General features: G+C 36.0%; 1 protein-coding gene across 1 annotated transcript in view; it reads right to left on the bottom strand.

Moving 5' to 3' along the window:
• LOC132125407 (carnitine O-palmitoyltransferase 1, liver isoform-like) overlaps positions 1-16,963 on the bottom strand; it is a 28,183-nt gene that overhangs the window by 584 nt on the left and 10,636 nt on the right. The window contains exons 2-17 of the mRNA XM_059536792.1: positions 14,849-15,007; positions 14,485-14,627; positions 13,497-13,668; positions 13,011-13,112; positions 12,779-12,916; positions 11,451-11,528; positions 10,966-11,073; positions 9,819-9,906; positions 3,721-3,916; positions 3,295-3,483; positions 2,481-2,586; positions 1,891-2,007; positions 1,644-1,808; positions 1,432-1,566; positions 1,194-1,346; positions 1,009-1,122 (exon numbers count right to left, since the gene is read on the bottom strand). Of these exons, the coding sequence (XP_059392775.1) occupies positions 1,009-1,122; positions 1,194-1,346; positions 1,432-1,566; positions 1,644-1,808; positions 1,891-2,007; positions 2,481-2,586; positions 3,295-3,483; positions 3,721-3,916; positions 9,819-9,906; positions 10,966-11,073; positions 11,451-11,528; positions 12,779-12,916; positions 13,011-13,112; positions 13,497-13,668; positions 14,485-14,627; positions 14,849-14,989 (2,145 nt within the window). The 5' untranslated portion in view covers positions 14,990-15,007. The remainder of the gene's footprint in view (positions 1-1,008; positions 1,123-1,193; positions 1,347-1,431; positions 1,567-1,643; positions 1,809-1,890; positions 2,008-2,480; positions 2,587-3,294; positions 3,484-3,720; positions 3,917-9,818; positions 9,907-10,965; positions 11,074-11,450; positions 11,529-12,778; positions 12,917-13,010; positions 13,113-13,496; positions 13,669-14,484; positions 14,628-14,848; positions 15,008-16,963) is intronic.

Raw genomic sequence — 16,963 nt, 5'->3', positions numbered from 1 at the left:
TATTAATATATATATTAATATATTTATATATATATATATATACACACACACACACACACACACAAACACACAGTTGTGCTCATAATTTTAAAAACCCCTTGCAGAATGTGCAAAATGTTAATAATTGAAACAAAATTGCGAATAAGCTATTTCACATAACAGATGTTTACATATACTCAACGAGACAAAATAATAACTGAATTTATAAAAAATGACCCCGTTCAAAAGTTTACATACCCTCGAATCTTAATACTATGTGTAATTTCCTGGATGATCCACGACTATTGTTATATTGTTATATTTTGTGATAGTGTTCCTGTGGCTCAAGTGGTAGAGCGTTGCGTTAGCAGCATAAGGTTGCAGGTTCGATTCTCAGGGAACACATGTTAGGTAAAAATGTTAGCCTGAATTCACTGTAAGTTGTCTTTGGATAAAAGCGTATGATAAATGTATTTAATTTATTTTTTCATGAGTCCCTTGTTGGTCCTGGGCCATTTAACTGCCTGCTGTTCTTCAGAAAAATCCTCCAGCTTAAGCACATTCATTGGTTTTCCAGCATCTTCTGCATATTTTAACCCTTTCCAAAAGTGACTGTATGATTTTGAGATCCATATTTTCACACTGAGGACAATTAAGGGACTCAAACACAACTATTACAAAAGGTGAGAAAATGTACTGATGCTCAAGAAGGCCACACAGTGCATTAAGAGTCGGGGGGTGAAAACTTTTGAACAGGATGATGATGTGTACATTCTTCTCATTTTGTTTAGTGATCATATTTTTTCATATAGTTCTGGGACTTCAGAAGCTACATAAATACTTTCTCAAAAAATGTTTCCCAGAAGATAAAATAAGTATGATTTACCCTGATCATCAAATTAAAAAAAGTTCCAAGAATCTTACCAAAGAATCTTACCACCCCAGAGTTTTACAACACTGTAAACCAAGAGTTGAGTTTTCACTGAATCATGAATGGACAGAGTGCTCGAAACAAAATGTTGAACTTACAGGTCCAAAACCTCCTCCGCTGGTGACGTATTCTGGATGCCTCTTTAAATCAAACAGATCGAGCTGTTGGAGAGGAGTCTGACTGGTGGACAATCTCCAGGGCTCGGACAACACCTGCAACAAACCCAACCAATGTTTTTAGCCAGCAAAAAATATATGGATTTAGCTTTTGCTGCATCTCACACCTCTTTGAGGAAAGCCGAATCTTCTCCGAGGTACTTTGACAACAGGTAGAGGCAGAAAAGATGGCGGTCGATGCCATTTCCCGTCATGGCTAGTCTGTATAAATCCTGGTGCTTTTCTGCTGCCACCTTCAACAGCTTCAACCTCTCTTCTCTCTAAGAAATAAAGAATAAAACATGGTGGAATTATTAGGAATAAGCTAACACACTGAAACGAGCTAGCCATTAAACTAAGTCCCACCGTTGCTTTGTCATTAATCATGGCACGGACAAAATCACAGGTTTGAGTGGTGCAGGAGCGCACGGTCTCAGTGCGGCCCTCTCTGAACAGACGCGTCATGGATGCTTCGTACGTCAGGCAGAACTTGCCTTTATCCTGCGGGAGGAAAATCTGATCATATAACACAGACAACTGAGGAAGAAACCAAAGAACTGCAGAAGAATCGCTCGTACCCTGAAGTGCGCCAGCTGGAGGGCGATCTGAATGAAGCCGTCGGGACTCGTCTTGCATTTCTTGATCAGGCCTTTGCCAAATTCGCTGAAGGGGAAGATGTGCATGTCCACGTCGTCCGCCAGAGCTTTGGCCACTTTCAGAGAGCTGCTGATCACTGCCTGGCACTGTGAAGGAAAGAAAGAGGACACTCCTTGTTAAATTATGAAAGCAAAATATGTTTAAAATGGACAAAACATTTGAAGCGACCTCCTCTGGGATGTCCCACTGCAGTCTCTGGGGTCCCGGCAGGTTGGGATGGGGGTTTCCTTTGCAGTGTCCATCCTCAGTATAGCCCAGTCTCACTGGATCTGACGACAAGACATGCTGCCACAATAGAAACAATAGTAAGGTTGTAGGCTTCAAATGTTTGAACACCGTAAACTTGTCTGATTTTCACAGAAAGCTATATTAACACATGAGGAGACTTGAAGTAAATAATGCAAGAGTCATATCAACCAGTTATACAGTGATTTTGTTATTTTAGGAGCTTGATGGTCTTAATTGTCATCCACTTTCGTTTGTATGAACAAGATAAGCCAGGACATTCTGCTGAATATCTCATTTTGAATATATTTTCAAGAAAGTTGGTAACCATACAGCTGACGGTAGCCACTGGCTTCCATAATATGGACAAAAAAGAATGCTATGTAAGTAAATGGCTACCATTTGGTTACCGACATTCTTCAAAATATCTTCTTTAGTGTTAACAGAAGAAAGAAACTCACAGAAGTTTGGAATGATCTTTCTTGCCAAAACAGTTCATCCATTTCAATATCTCAATAAATTGGTTAATTCACCTCCCATAAATGGCCAACGATGGGCGCATCGGCCCAGGAGTGTTCTGCATTCAATCCCATGGTGCCGTTCTTGAACACAATCAGATTGAAAGACTTGTCAAACCACCTGGAGACAAAAAAAAAAAGTGGACAAAATTTCAACCTTTCAAAATGTTGAGGTCTGTACGGTTTTATTAAAGACATATCTTCTGCTTAACAAGATTGTATTTATTAGGAAACTACAGTAAAACTATAAAAATGTGAAATATTATTACAATTTAAAATTTATTGAGAGTGGAGAGTGCATAACTCTCTAACCATTAGGCCACGACTTCCCCAACATTATTATCAATGTTGAAAAGTTTTTGCCACTTTTATAAACAGGATTCTTTCATGAATAGAAAGTTCTAAATCAAATTAATGAACAGAATTTACATTTCTAAATGCATGAATACTATTAAAGAATATGTTTGTGCTATTTTTTTTAAGAAATCCTACTGACCCCATACTTTAAAAAAATTACATTATATGAGCAGAAATATATTAAACTGCACAATAATCGGGTTTAATGGGTTTAGCTTTTTTATGGGGAAGTCATGGCCTAGTGGTTAGAGCGTATGACTCCTAACCCTAGGGTTGTGGGTTCGAGTCCTGGGCCGGTAATACCGTGACTGAGGTGCCCTTGAGCAAGCCACTGAACCCCCAACTGCTCCATGGGAGCTGCAGCATAAATGGCTGCCCACTGCTCTGGGTGTGTGTTCACTGTGTGTGTGTGTGCACTTGACATGAGTATGGGTCACGTCACTTAATTCTAATCAAGTGAGGTTGTAGTCACCGGTCATAGCATTTTCCGTGGAGCAGAGATTTGCCGTAGCTGTCTAGCGACTGCACTGGATTCTCTGGATCGTAACACTGTTCGCTGTCATCCAGGGTAACGAAGAAAGCCGCCTTCTCCACGGCATCCAGAGACTGCTTGTTCTTCCCTCGACTGAAGAACTGTGAGCGGGCTTTGGCCCAGGGAACTCTGGGTAAGGAGAAACAAAAGCAGAGATAAAATCACCTGGCTTTTAATGGGCTTTGTTTGATCATTTTAGTGAACAGAAAGAGAAGAAACAATGTCTGGTTCATGAATGAAAGCTGCAATTTGTAGATTTCGCAGACACAGACTGTTTCCAGCTCAAGTCCACAGTTAAAAGAAAAAATATGTATTGAAAATAATAATAATAATTAAAAATAAATGAAAAAAAAAAACCTAACTCGCCTATCACCCGCTGTTAAGGCGGCCAGCAGCTCTTCTCCTGGCTGAGGTTCAGACTTGTCGGCTAAGATCCTTTCGATCTGCTGCTCAACTTCTCGAGGCAACAGCAGCCGTCCATCATAAAACATCCAGACTTTGTAAAAGCGTCCCTTGTGATATACGGCGATGTGTCTGCTCTCGTTCATGTGCTGAAGGACGTCTGAAGAAGAATACGGACGAGAGGGTGAAGGTGTGTTAATGTGAATGAAAACAATCATTTAAAATAATTTAACAATTATTCGTATGGTTTAAATGAGGCAAAATGTGTCATATTTAGGCTGTATTTGTTAAGTGTTAAATGATTAATGGTGATCAGTAGACAATGACGAGAAAAGCAAAAGGTGAGGAGAGAAAGGCAAAGTAGATGATGAGAAGAAAGGCCAAACGAAGGCTTGTTTTTCTGCAATGGATTTGCATAAACACATAATAAATAAATGATACATACACTTATTACTATTAACAAAATAATTAAATTAATGCACACTAAATATTAATATAGCTAAAATTATGTAGGAAATTATCTGCCTGCAACATGATTCAGATATACTATAATATATATATCACTGGCCACTTTATTAGGTACACTTTAGTAGTACCGGGTTGGACCTCCTTTCGCCTTCAGAACTGCATTAATTCTTCATGGCATAGATTCAACAAGGTGTTGGAAACATTCCACAGAGATTTTGGTCCATACTGACATGATAGCATCACGCAGTTGCTGCAGATTTGTCGGCTGCACATCCATGATGTGAATCTCCCGTTCCACCACATCCCGAAGCTGCTCTATTTGATTGAGATCTGGTGACTGTGGAGGCAATTTGAGTAAAGTGAACTCATTGCCATGTTCAAGAAACCAGTCTGAGATGATTTGAGCTTTGTGCCGTGGTGCATTATCCTGCTGGAAGTAGCCATCAGACGATGGGTACACTGTAGTCATAAAGTGATGGACATGGTCAGCAACAATACTCAGGTAGGCTGTGGCATTTAAACGATGCTCAATTGGTACTAAGAGGTCCAAAGTGTGCCAAGAAAATATCCCCCACACCATTACACCACCAGCAGCAGCCTGAACCATTGAGACAAGGCAGGATGGATCCATACTTTCATGTTCTTTACACCAAATTCTGACCCATCTGAATGTTGCAGCAGAAATCGAGACTCATCAGACCAGGCAATGTTTTTCCAATCTTCTATTGTCCAATTTTGGTGAGCCTTTGCGAATTGAAGCCTCCATTTCCTGTTCTTATCTGACATGAGCGGCACACATTGTGGTCTTCTGCTGCTGTAGCCCATCTGCTTCAGGGTTTGACGTGTTGTGCATTCAGAGATGGTATTCTGCATACTGTACCTTGGTTGTAACGAGTTACTGTTGCCTTTCTATCATCTCTAACCAGTCTGCCCATTCTCCTCTGACTTCTGACATCAACAAGGTATTTTCATCCACACAACTGCCACTCACAGGATATTTTCTCTTTTTCGGACAATTCCCTGTAAACCTTAGAAATGGTTGCACATGAAAATCCCAGTAGATCAGCAGTTTTTGAAATACTCAGACCAGTCCGTCTGGCACAAACAACCATTCCACATGCAAAGTCACTTAAATCCCCTTTCTTCCCCATTCTGATGCTCGGTTTGAACTTCAGCATGTCGTCTTCACCACATCTAGATGCCTAAATGCAGTTGCTGCCATGTGATTGGCTGATTAGCAATTTCTGTTACCAAGCTATTGAACAGGTGTACCTAATAAAGTGGCCGGTGTGTGTGTGTGTGTGTCTGTGTGTGTGTGTGTGGGTGTATAACTATATATGTTACTTTATTATGATTATTATTAGTGTTATTATTGTTATTCATTAAGAGCATTATTATATATTATTATTGATTATTATAATATTATGATTTTAAATTATTTTAACGATTATCAAATGCAATATAAAATTTATATTATTATCATCAAAATTACTGATTAAACATGTTAATTATGTATTAGTATTGATCATTATTATATTATGTGTTTTATTGTTTTTGGATTTCTGATTTATAGTGCACATGCACTCTCAATTATAGTTCCACATTAATTATAATAATTGTCATCATCATCATCATCATCATTTATAAATGAATTATAATTATTATACTGTTATTGATATATTTTTTTTGTATTAATAGTGTTCATGTATCCTAAACTATAGTTTATTATTATTATTATTATTATTAATAAAATAATTAGTTCGAGTACAAAATTATAAAATAATGATTAGAATGCTTATCATTAGCAAAAATATTATTATTGTTACTAATATTACTAATTAAATGTGTTGATTACATATTATTATTGAATATTATATGTATTTTATTGTTTTTGGTTTTCTGCATTACAAGTATACATTCACTCTAAATTACAGTTCAATATTAATCATTGTTATCTTCTAATAATTATTATTACTATATTGACTTATTTTATTGCGTTTTCATTTTTGCAAGTTATGCAAAATTATTTTAGCTATATTTTAATTAGGGTTGCAAAACGGTGGAAGATTGCCAGTAAATTTGGGAAATATTACAGAAATTTTGGAAACTTTCCAGGATTTTTTTTTTTTTTTTAATTCCAGTGATTTTTGTCAAGTTTCCAGAAATTCACCACAAATGTTCCACCCCTTTGCAACCCTAATTTTAATTCAATAATTATTTATTTTAGTATAATTAAGTAAGAATTATTAACCATATTCCACATATTTCCCCTTTTTTTCTGTGACAGCACATTATCATTATTACGTTATGATATTACATATATCTTCTAAATGATATTACTGTAGATTAAGTCATTGAGTAAAGTATATTTATTAGCTAATAAACTGGAATTAATTCAGTGTTTAAAACCTTTTGAATGTATTACAGTATGTTACAAATTAGTAGCAATAAAACAACAGTAAACTTTGACTGGCACCACTATACGGCCAGACGGGTGTAAAAACATGCTATTTCCTGTTCCCCAATCATCTCCTCTCAGATAACAGGTTAAACAATTAATCGCACAAATAGGTTATCAAGTCAACAATCAGATCAGCACACAAAACTTATTCCACGTTAATTGGCTTTCTCCAGAAAAATACCAGTCAAACATGTAGTTCAGGCTCACAGCAGTCTAAAAGTGGATTGGTTTCGAAGTGAAGAAGGCGAGAGGTGAAGCTCTACCTGTTTCTACACCGGGAACTCGACTGGTGTTGAACATACACTCGTACTGAGATGAGCACAAGGGGATTGTGTTTAACACCATGAGCTGTGAAGCAGAACGGAAGGTCAAACACCAAAACAAGATAGAACCCCAAAATACCTGTAGAGGAAAACTGGAAACTAAAAAGGAAAAAGTGGAAGGAGTGAAGGATGATCAGAAGAGATGAATTCAACATGATGAGCAGCCGCCGGATAACAGCACAGCTGCAAATTGCCAAAAAAAGCCTTCTAAAAAATGATTTCAAAACCGATATAACAGTCAGACAGATACAGTATATGATATCTGATATTTTAGGATTTTTTGATAGTGGCCGTCTGATGTGCGCTTTCCAGTGGTTCAGGCAACTTTGAAGAGTGTGGAGTGACTGATGAACAACATATAGAAAAAAAAAACCTTATGCTGTGAATGAATGAATAACACTTCAAAAATATTTATAAATTACATGAAATTATACAATTATATAAAATGTATTATATGAATAAGGGCTGAATTTCTAATTGTGATTACAATTATGGATGCCACAATTACGTAATAGTTAAAAAGCGGCAATTAATCGTTCAAAGTCCAATTATGTTATTCTGAGTGCTTAAGATGTGTTTTTTTCTTTCTTACATGTTATATTAAGGGTTTTCCTCTTTATTTTAATTTTAGTATATGATTATAATACCATTCATATTTTTACTTTTTTGTAATTTAAAAAGGAAACCAATCCGATGTATATTTGACATTTGAGGCTTAAAACTATAGAAAAGCACTAAAGGTTTTTTTCAGTTAGTGCTTTCAGCTTGTTTATTCTCATATAAAAATATGGCATGCAGTTGCATCAAGCAATGGTATAAACATCATCCAATGTAAATTGTTTGTACAATTTCAAGGGAATAATCGACAATTATGGTTTGTCATAATAAGCCCTAATTTGAATGATACAGAATTTAAATATACAACAGATATATTATTAATAATATAAATAATATATTAATATTAAGATGATTATTATTATAATTAATTATTATTAGGTCTGTCAGTTTAACACGTTAACTTAATTATTAATGGGAAAAAAATCACTCAATTTAAATATTTAATGCAGTTGACACACTGGCCCCACCCCCAAACATGTAACATCTTACATTTCATATAGTTGACTGTTGACGAACATGATGCAGGGCAGCAACTCCATAAATGCAGTTATGCCCTAAAATTCAATATATTGTGGCAAAAAAAAAAATTTTTTCATATGACATCACACGGGCAGAAAAAGCTATATCACATGAGGGTTGTTTTTGTCCTGAATATGACGAGTTTAAATGTGATAAAACAGTTCAGTAAATAAGAAGTTAATATTGTGTTATATTTTAAACAAAATAATGTCTGTTTTTGCTCAATTTTGCAGAGAAATGACCTTTAAAGCCGCAGCAGAATTGCGTGTCTCCGAGCAACACAACAGTGATTTGTTTCTGAATGAATCCATGTTTTGAGCAAATCGTGTGAACCAATGATTCAAAGGTGCATTCGTAAAAAGAGAGCCATTTACTTTATTCCTGAAGGAATCAGCCGTTTGAATGAATCAAATGAATGAATGACTCATACAGACATTGACCGCCACCTGCTGGCAGTTTTAGTTTCTTATTTCTTATATTTAATAATAGTAAAAACAACATTAAAGGGGTAGTTCACCCACAAATTTTAATTCTGTATGACTTTCTTACGTACAAGTATTTTGGAGACTGTTGGTAAACTAGATTGTTTTAGTTACCAGTGACTTTCATAGCACGAACAAAGAATACTGAGATGTTTCTCAGATTATCTTCTTTTATGTTCCCTAGTTTATGTTGGGCGGTCGTAGCCTAAAAAATTATGTGTAATACATTTTATGTTAAATCAAATCAAATATTTATTTCTAAAGCTACTGTTTGTAATATCTACATGATACTTTCTCATTTAACACAATGACGGCTTTAAATTATCTTTTGTGGGTAATTTCACAGCCAAGTCTAATTTGTGATTAATCGACACACTGTGTAATTAATTAGATTAAAAATGTCAATCGACTGATAGACCTAAGTATTAACTATTTATATATTTGGCCAATATATTGATATATCACTATTATTGATATTTGTATATCGTATATTTTATTGTATATTTTATATATAAAAGTTACGAGATATAGATATATCATAATTATACAGAAAATCTTGTACCAAAATTCTAATAATGGGAGTCATGCAGGTTGTCAGTGGCATTAGAGTGACTAAAATGAAAAATGCTTTCTAAAATTCTACTAAAATTGTAATTATACTATTTAAAAACTTCTTACAATTAAATAATGTTATTATAAATATTATAATATATTATTATATGATTAATATAGTAAAAAGAAAAAATATATATAATATTAATTCTAAATTCAAATAATAATAATAACAACATATAAAATATATGATTTATTATAATAATATATAATTAATTATCAGGATTTTTTTTTACTGTTTACCTGTTTCTATAATTGGCTGTTATATTGGTGTATCACTATTACTAGTATTGGATATTATAGTTATCATCTGGTACTGGTAGTTGTGTCCAAGAGAGATTTGGTGTCATTAAATTGTATGATATCATATAAATCATAATAATATCCACCATCATCCACCCTGCTCTCTAGAAATCACCCAATGAAAAGCCTTTATCAGTCGACCACTGAGTCGGTAAGCTCTGTATTCTCCTGTCCGCTGTGCTGTTGTCCTGAGGCTGAGTCTGATGTGGCCGCTGCTGGAGCTGATGAAGGGTGTGGGTCAGATGTGGCTCGGGATGGACGAGCCCCTCCTCTTACCTGTCTCCAGCCCGGGAATACGGGACGTGTTAAACATCCGCTCCCACTGTGCCGAGCACAGCGGCACTCGCTTCTCCAGCAAGTACAACTGTGTGTGTGGTGTGTGAGCGTGTACAGCAAACACAGACACGTCCGGGAGCGAGGAACAAAACACAAGATCGTTTATGAGGGGGATGCTTTCACAGCCATGCACACACAGAGTTTGGGGGGTTAGAGAGAAAGACAGGCATGTTATGACATGACAAACAGCCTTTTTTCAACATGTGTCTACTGATTTAATCATTATAAAGTATATAAAAAATAAAAATAAAAAAGATTCAAACATGCACTGAAAAACATTTGATATAAAGTAGGATGTAAGAGACCAGAAGAGAACATATATATATATATATATATATATATATATATATATATATATATATACACACATGCACACATATACATTGTCATATAATAAACACCTTGTGATAGTTAAAGCTCAGTTTTCAGAAGTAGTTAATGTTTCATCTGCATTTCTGAATAGTGCTTACTGCCACTGACCCATACATTACCTAGACCTATGACACATTAATAATTACACTTAAGGGTATAGTTCACCCAAAAGTGCATTTCATTACCTTTTACTTACCTCTGTGTCATTTCTAACCTCTATGACAATATCTTGTGTAACACAGAAGAAGATATTTAGCATGATGCTGCTTATATTAAAATGAACGTAATTTGAAAGCATTTTTGGCCTGTTCCTCACAAAAAGCTGTCATATTATTTCAGAAGACTTTGTATACATACAAGTCATGAGTTATACCGGCTACTATTATGTTATTTGTTGTGGTTGTTTTACAACCTTGACAATTTGTTGTATGGAAAAGAGCTGCTTGACATCCTGCAAAATATCTTCCATGAAAAAGAGCAAACCATGCAGGTTACATGATAACAAAACATTTTACGTTTAGGGGAACTTATTCCTTTGAGTCTAAGACATATTACGTAGGCTTAATTTCAAGAAGACACTTTGAAGTGTTTGATTTTCTTCAGCAGTGGTAAAATGAATACATTATCCTTTCATAGAACGAAGGAATACAAATCATGAATTGCATTCAGTTAAGTACATATTAATGATTATGTTTGCTGTGGAATCTACACTCACTGGTTTGATCTGCGCTCTGTCCAGTTTTCTTCTGTACATCATGATGGCGTGGATGGAATTACCAGCACGAGCAGCTTGACGTGTAGTGGGGATCACATAGAGGAAGTCCTGATAAACACAAAGATACTGCCATTGAACAGTGCTATGAACTTATTATACAATAAAGGTAAAAATAATAAAGGTGAAAAATAATGTTTTTTTTGTTTGTTTTTTAACCCATGTTAGACTGCACCCCATAAACACAAACAAGATTAGATAAAAGCAGTCAACCACCATTTTAACGTAAACTTACATCACAAAATTGGTGCCGTGACCCATGTGGAATATTTATTTTTAATACAATTTGCTATTTGTTAATTTCATATTTTGATTAAATACTTTTTATATTTTACTCTCTTGATTATTTATTTATTTATTTATTTATTTGTGATAATTTGACTTTCTTTTCAACAAAATCCAGATTAGCCATTGGATATCAGCCTTACCATTGCATAGTAGTTGCTGTTGACCATGATTGGTCCTCGACCTCTGAGGTAAATATACTCCTCCCACCAGTCGCTGACCTGAGAGGATTACAGTAGAATAAAGTCGATTGTAGAATCGATTTTCCATGTCTAAAAAAAGAGACGTTTCCATTTTCAACTGCGAATAACAGACGAACGTAAAGAGAGCGCTGGATACGCACAAGTCAGCAATATTTCTTATTTATTGGCATGAAGTTTCTTGCTGAATAACAAACAGCTATAGGAGTGCAACATTCTCAAAAAAAAATATATGCAGAGTGGACTGCTGCCATAAACATGAATGAAAAACATTACTGCAGGCTTCAACCCGGCTGCATTCATGTCTCTACAAACGAACTTTGCGAGCTTAAGAGTTTATAGACTCTTTCGGTGCAGCATTTAGAGGTGCAGACGGGGGGAAAAAAGTTAGTCAGTTTTGGCTGTTTAGCAGGTGGCTCTTCCCGCTCTAGGTCTTTATATTCATCTGGATGATGAAGCTGCATATGCCCCCTCATAGCTGTAGTGCTGCTGTGATATGGGAACTCACGATCGCACATTTTGCTTACCAGTTTGTCCTTCTTCATATTTTGACTTTCAGTCCAAAACCCGAAGTGCTTCCATATCGAACTCCTCAAGTTATTCGGGGTCGTCACTTGTCTCTCGTGTTGCACAGGTTTATTGCCGTTGTTCTCCATTTTCTTTGCAAAACACTAGATGCAGCGATTGAAACCGTGAAACTATAGGCGCGTAAAATTGCTGGGTATTTTCTGTGTAGCTTTCGCAACACCTACTGCACTTTCTGAATTCTTTTTCTGCTTGTTTGTGAGTTTTGTTAAATCTATATTTTTTAATTGTTTAATTCTTTTAAAATTAATAGTGTCCATATTTGGTTAAAATCGATTCCCTATTTTCGTTTTCGAAACTTTTTTTGGTTGGTCCGATCGATTGTGCAATCGGTTTTTCGAACGAAAAGTGACAGCCCTAGTGTGCACGTCAAAACAAAAAAAAACCCGATTTGAAGCTTGTGACGTATAAACGCGCACATCAACCCAATTACTTTATTTAGCGTTCATGTAAACAATAAGGGTCACAAGACACAAACCAACCAATGGCAAACAATGCACATGACTAAAGCAACCAATCACAACATGACACGAGTAGAACTTGACATAATCACATGACAGAAACATGAAACAAGGCAAAATATCAAAACAAAAGACCAGAAAACCTAAACAAGAAACAAAACCCAAACCCCACGCTACAGTATGACAAATAAAGGTAACTTACGGTTCATTATTTAAGGAACTTACATAATTGGAGGCCCACCAGGATTTGAGCTTCAGGTACCATTGCAGTCTGGGGCCCATGTTCTTCTCAAAGTCCTTTGCCAACCCCTCCATACGTTTGTACTGTTCATCTTCCATCAGAGGACGAGCTGACTCAAGATACTGAAAGAAATAAAATAAAAGGGTGCTTAAAAAGAATTCATTGACCTATTAATAAATTAGATCTTTTTAAAATGCTATAAAATGCTTTGCTTACTCTTCTAACTGTGTCTTTTATAGGAGGCACTGGTAACCGTGGTAGTGAACTCTGGAAGCTGTACAGCATTGGCTTTTGCCCCGAAAATAACTTTACCAACACCTGTGTGAATAGCATTAATACTGGGTCAAGAGTCAAACATGAGACACGCATGATTCTTTCAATAATAAATCTAGACAAGTTCTAGTGAACATCTATATAGCAAAAGCTGACACAATGATGCAGAGAAAACTTCAAAAGAAATATGCAATTATCAGAACAGTGCTGAAATTATGTTATAAAACAAACTTCTTAGACTTTGGACTCTCTCTGAATATACTCTAGGAAATATTTACAAAGCTGGGTGTGTTAAAGGTATAGTTTACCTGAAAACCAAAACTCTGGGTCATGTGGACTACAAAAATGGCCAATAATTCTATAATATTGCATATTATGTGGGTGAATTATTCTTTCAAGTGATCGATTCTCCATCAAGGCCACACTCACCAACCAAATTTTAGTTTTTAAGTTCAAAGATCCATGGCGATTGAACATCCAGCCGTGCCAGGACAGCAAGTACTTGAGGACATTCCTCATTACGAAAGTCACAGCAATCCACAATCCGGTCCCAATCAGCACACCACCAACAACACGCTGCCCTTCTTCTGTTACGTACTTACTGCAGGGAAACACAGCTGTTAAGTTAGAAATTAACTGCAGCGCCCTTTCTGAAACACTGTAATCATTAGTTATTAGTTTACTAATCATTTTTTTAATTATTAAAATATTTAGCCAGCATAGATCACTACTTCAACACTAGTTAAGGAATGCTAAGTAATGATTTGTTATTATCAGCATTGTATAGGTGTAATAGGATTTTCAGACACATGGAATTGTTGTTATGACTACTCATAAAATATACTGGTGAACTACGTGTGACATACAGTGGTAATAAAACACATTTCTTGTATAACATTGTAATCTGTTTGGAAGATCTTAGATTGAAAGGACTACAAAGAGAAACATCTGATGCTTTCATTAGCGACGGATTTCAAGTTCTAAGTTTCAAAGACTCCTGCTACAATTACAAAATAAAGTTATGAAAACAACACGACAAACACAAAACAAACAGATGCAAAACAAAACAATAAAAGTACTAGTTAAACTACAAAGCAAATAATCAGATGTCAGAACAAAACAAAAAACAAAGCAAGAGTCAGACCTTTGTGTTTGCACACATTTTTGGACTTTGAACAGCTATACTTTTTAAACAACAACAACAAAGCAAAACAAAACTAGATTAAACTACAAAGCAAAGAATCAGACTTTCATGTTTGCATATGACTTTGAATTTTGGCCAGCTTTACTTTTTCCTATTAACAACTTCTGGCAAGATTTCGATGTTATTGACTTATTTACAGGGTATCTTCCAAATGTATCATAATAAATTGCTAATAACTAATGACAAAAAAGTGATTGTTGTTCAGTGGTTTACCTGATCGGTAGGTGTTTTGACAGTTTAGTGAACATCCCTAGGGAAGGGTCTATTTTGGCATATTTGGTGGTGGACATGTAACCCACCAAAACAACCAGGAGCCCCGAGGGACTTCCTGGATAGACTCCAGTCATGACACCATTCTACGGAAACACAAAATAATCTATTATTACACAAATATTAATCTAATAAGACATAGTTCTATTCAAATGGGCTTTGCAATCATTTTCAAAGCACAAACTATGCTGAAAAAAATCAATTAAACATTGATATTTCAAAGTGACACTCAGAGCTGATTATATAATGTTACTCATGTACAGTAACTCTTTAATCAGTTGGATAAGGAAGTCAGTTGTGAGGTCACCTTGAATCTGATGAACCTCTTCTTCCAGGAGTGGAGCCCAGAGAGGTAGATCTGGCGCAGGGCCTCATGACACAGATGCAGGTCGATTCCATCAGGAGTGACGGTGAACTGGAAGGCCACTGCCTGATGTGCTTCTGCCATGCTGACTGTACACTCACACTATGACAGAGAACAGTCATAATCAACATAGGTAATATACTGTACATGACTCACAGTTCTGAGGACTGTGCTGGAACTTTCTAAATGGTTACTATGATAATGTGAAGAAAAACAAAAAACTGATGGTTTCATGTAGTAATATTCGAGACCAGTAGTGGAAATGGTATTTATTTAATACAACATTTTATTACAAATTACATTAGCATATACGTTTTTCACAATTTGAATGGTAGAAGTAAAATGAAATAAAAGAACAAGTCACCAACAAATTTGCAGAAAATCTACTCGCCCTCAGGCCATGCAAGTTGTAGATGAGTTTGTTTCTTCATCTGAACAGATTTGGAGAAATATTTAATTGCATCACTTGCTCACTAATGGGTCCTCTGCAGTGAATGGGTGCCATCAGGTTGAGATCCAAACATCTGATAAAAACATCACAATAATACACAAGTTAACCACACTATTTCAGGCCATCAATTAATGCCTTGTGATGTGAAAAGCTGCTTATTTGTAAGAAACAAGTCTTAATATATAATTTTTCTGTATTTCTTATTATGAACACATGTTTATTCACGGGTTATTCTTCACAAAATTGTGGGGGGGGGGGCATTAATACGCTCTCCTCATTTGGTTCTGTCACATCTGCCACGCCTCCCTACTCAGCGAGGTTCAGTCTGCAGTAATTGTTCAGTCTCACTCTCTTTTGACGTGGGGGATCGGAGATGTGCCAGGCTTTCAGTTCAGTTCTGCCGCAACTCCACCCCAAACCAGCCCCCCCCCAGCTTGAGCAGCGCTTCAGAGGAGTCTGTGCTACAGCAGGAGCTATCTACCCTCCTCCACAAGGGGGTGATAGAGGAGGTTAAGTAGAAAGCGGCGTTCTCAGTCGCTGTTTTCTCATTCATAAGAAAGATGGCAACCTATGCCTGATCCTAGTCTGTTGAGCGTGGAAGGCTATTATGTCAGAGAATTCATGCAGGAGACTGTTGTCACTGTTGACCTGAAGGATGCCTATTTTCATATTCAGGTCACTTGGCAGCACAGAAAGTTCATTAGATTTTCTTTTTTTTAGGTTCTTCCCTTTAGCCTGGCCTTGACACCAAGGACATTCAAAAAGTACATGGATGCTGCTCTGGCCCCATTGAGGCTCAAGGGCATCCATTTTAATTAAATGTATTGTAATTGCTTTATTGTTATGTAAATATGTAATTTTACTTTCTTTTAGGGTGACTATTACCATCTGCCTAGGAACTGGAGGTGAAAAATAGCCTTCTGGCTAACTCTGGCATATTGACAGAAATGTTTATTAATATGCATTGTCCTTGTAATAATAAATAAATAAATAAAATAAATCCGTCTACTCAATTACCTGGACAACTGGCTCATTTTAGCCCACTTCATGGAATTAGTGAGTTACCACAGGGATGTTTTCCTTTGACACATTCTGTTTCTTGGCCAAAGAAAAGAATGCCAGAAAAATAATGTTCTGACTAGAGGTGTCCCCGACTAAGGATTTTCATATTCGAATTGGAATTTTTAATATTGCCGATATTCGACTGATCGAATCATATGATTTGGGGGCGGGGCAAAATACATTAACAAGAGTCAAGTCAGACATTCGACAGCCATAATTACTGACATTAACTCAGGGAAAATGTGTAACTAACGCCTCCCCAATACAAACGGGGTAAATATTGTTTTTTGATTTGATTAAAAGATAGTTAACATTAAATGTCAGCGAAACCCTAAGAATTCACAACATTTTTTACAATATTGATCTCATTATAACGTTATGTACGTGACAGTAGTTAATAATGTTCTGCATTTCTGTTTTGACGCGCTGATGATGACCGCTAGAATGAAGCATTAGGTTTTTAATCAGTTGGATTTAACTCATCATTTATCTCATATAGAATACGGTTTGTTATTTATACAAATACGACTTTTAGGCTATGTGCA

This window comes from Carassius carassius, chromosome 43, assembly GCF_963082965.1.
Source record: "Carassius carassius chromosome 43, fCarCar2.1, whole genome shotgun sequence".
NCBI lineage: Eukaryota > Metazoa > Chordata > Actinopteri > Cypriniformes > Cyprinidae > Carassius > Carassius carassius.
Note: the sequence above shows the minus strand (reverse complement) of the source record. Positions and strands in the feature narration are given on the sequence as shown.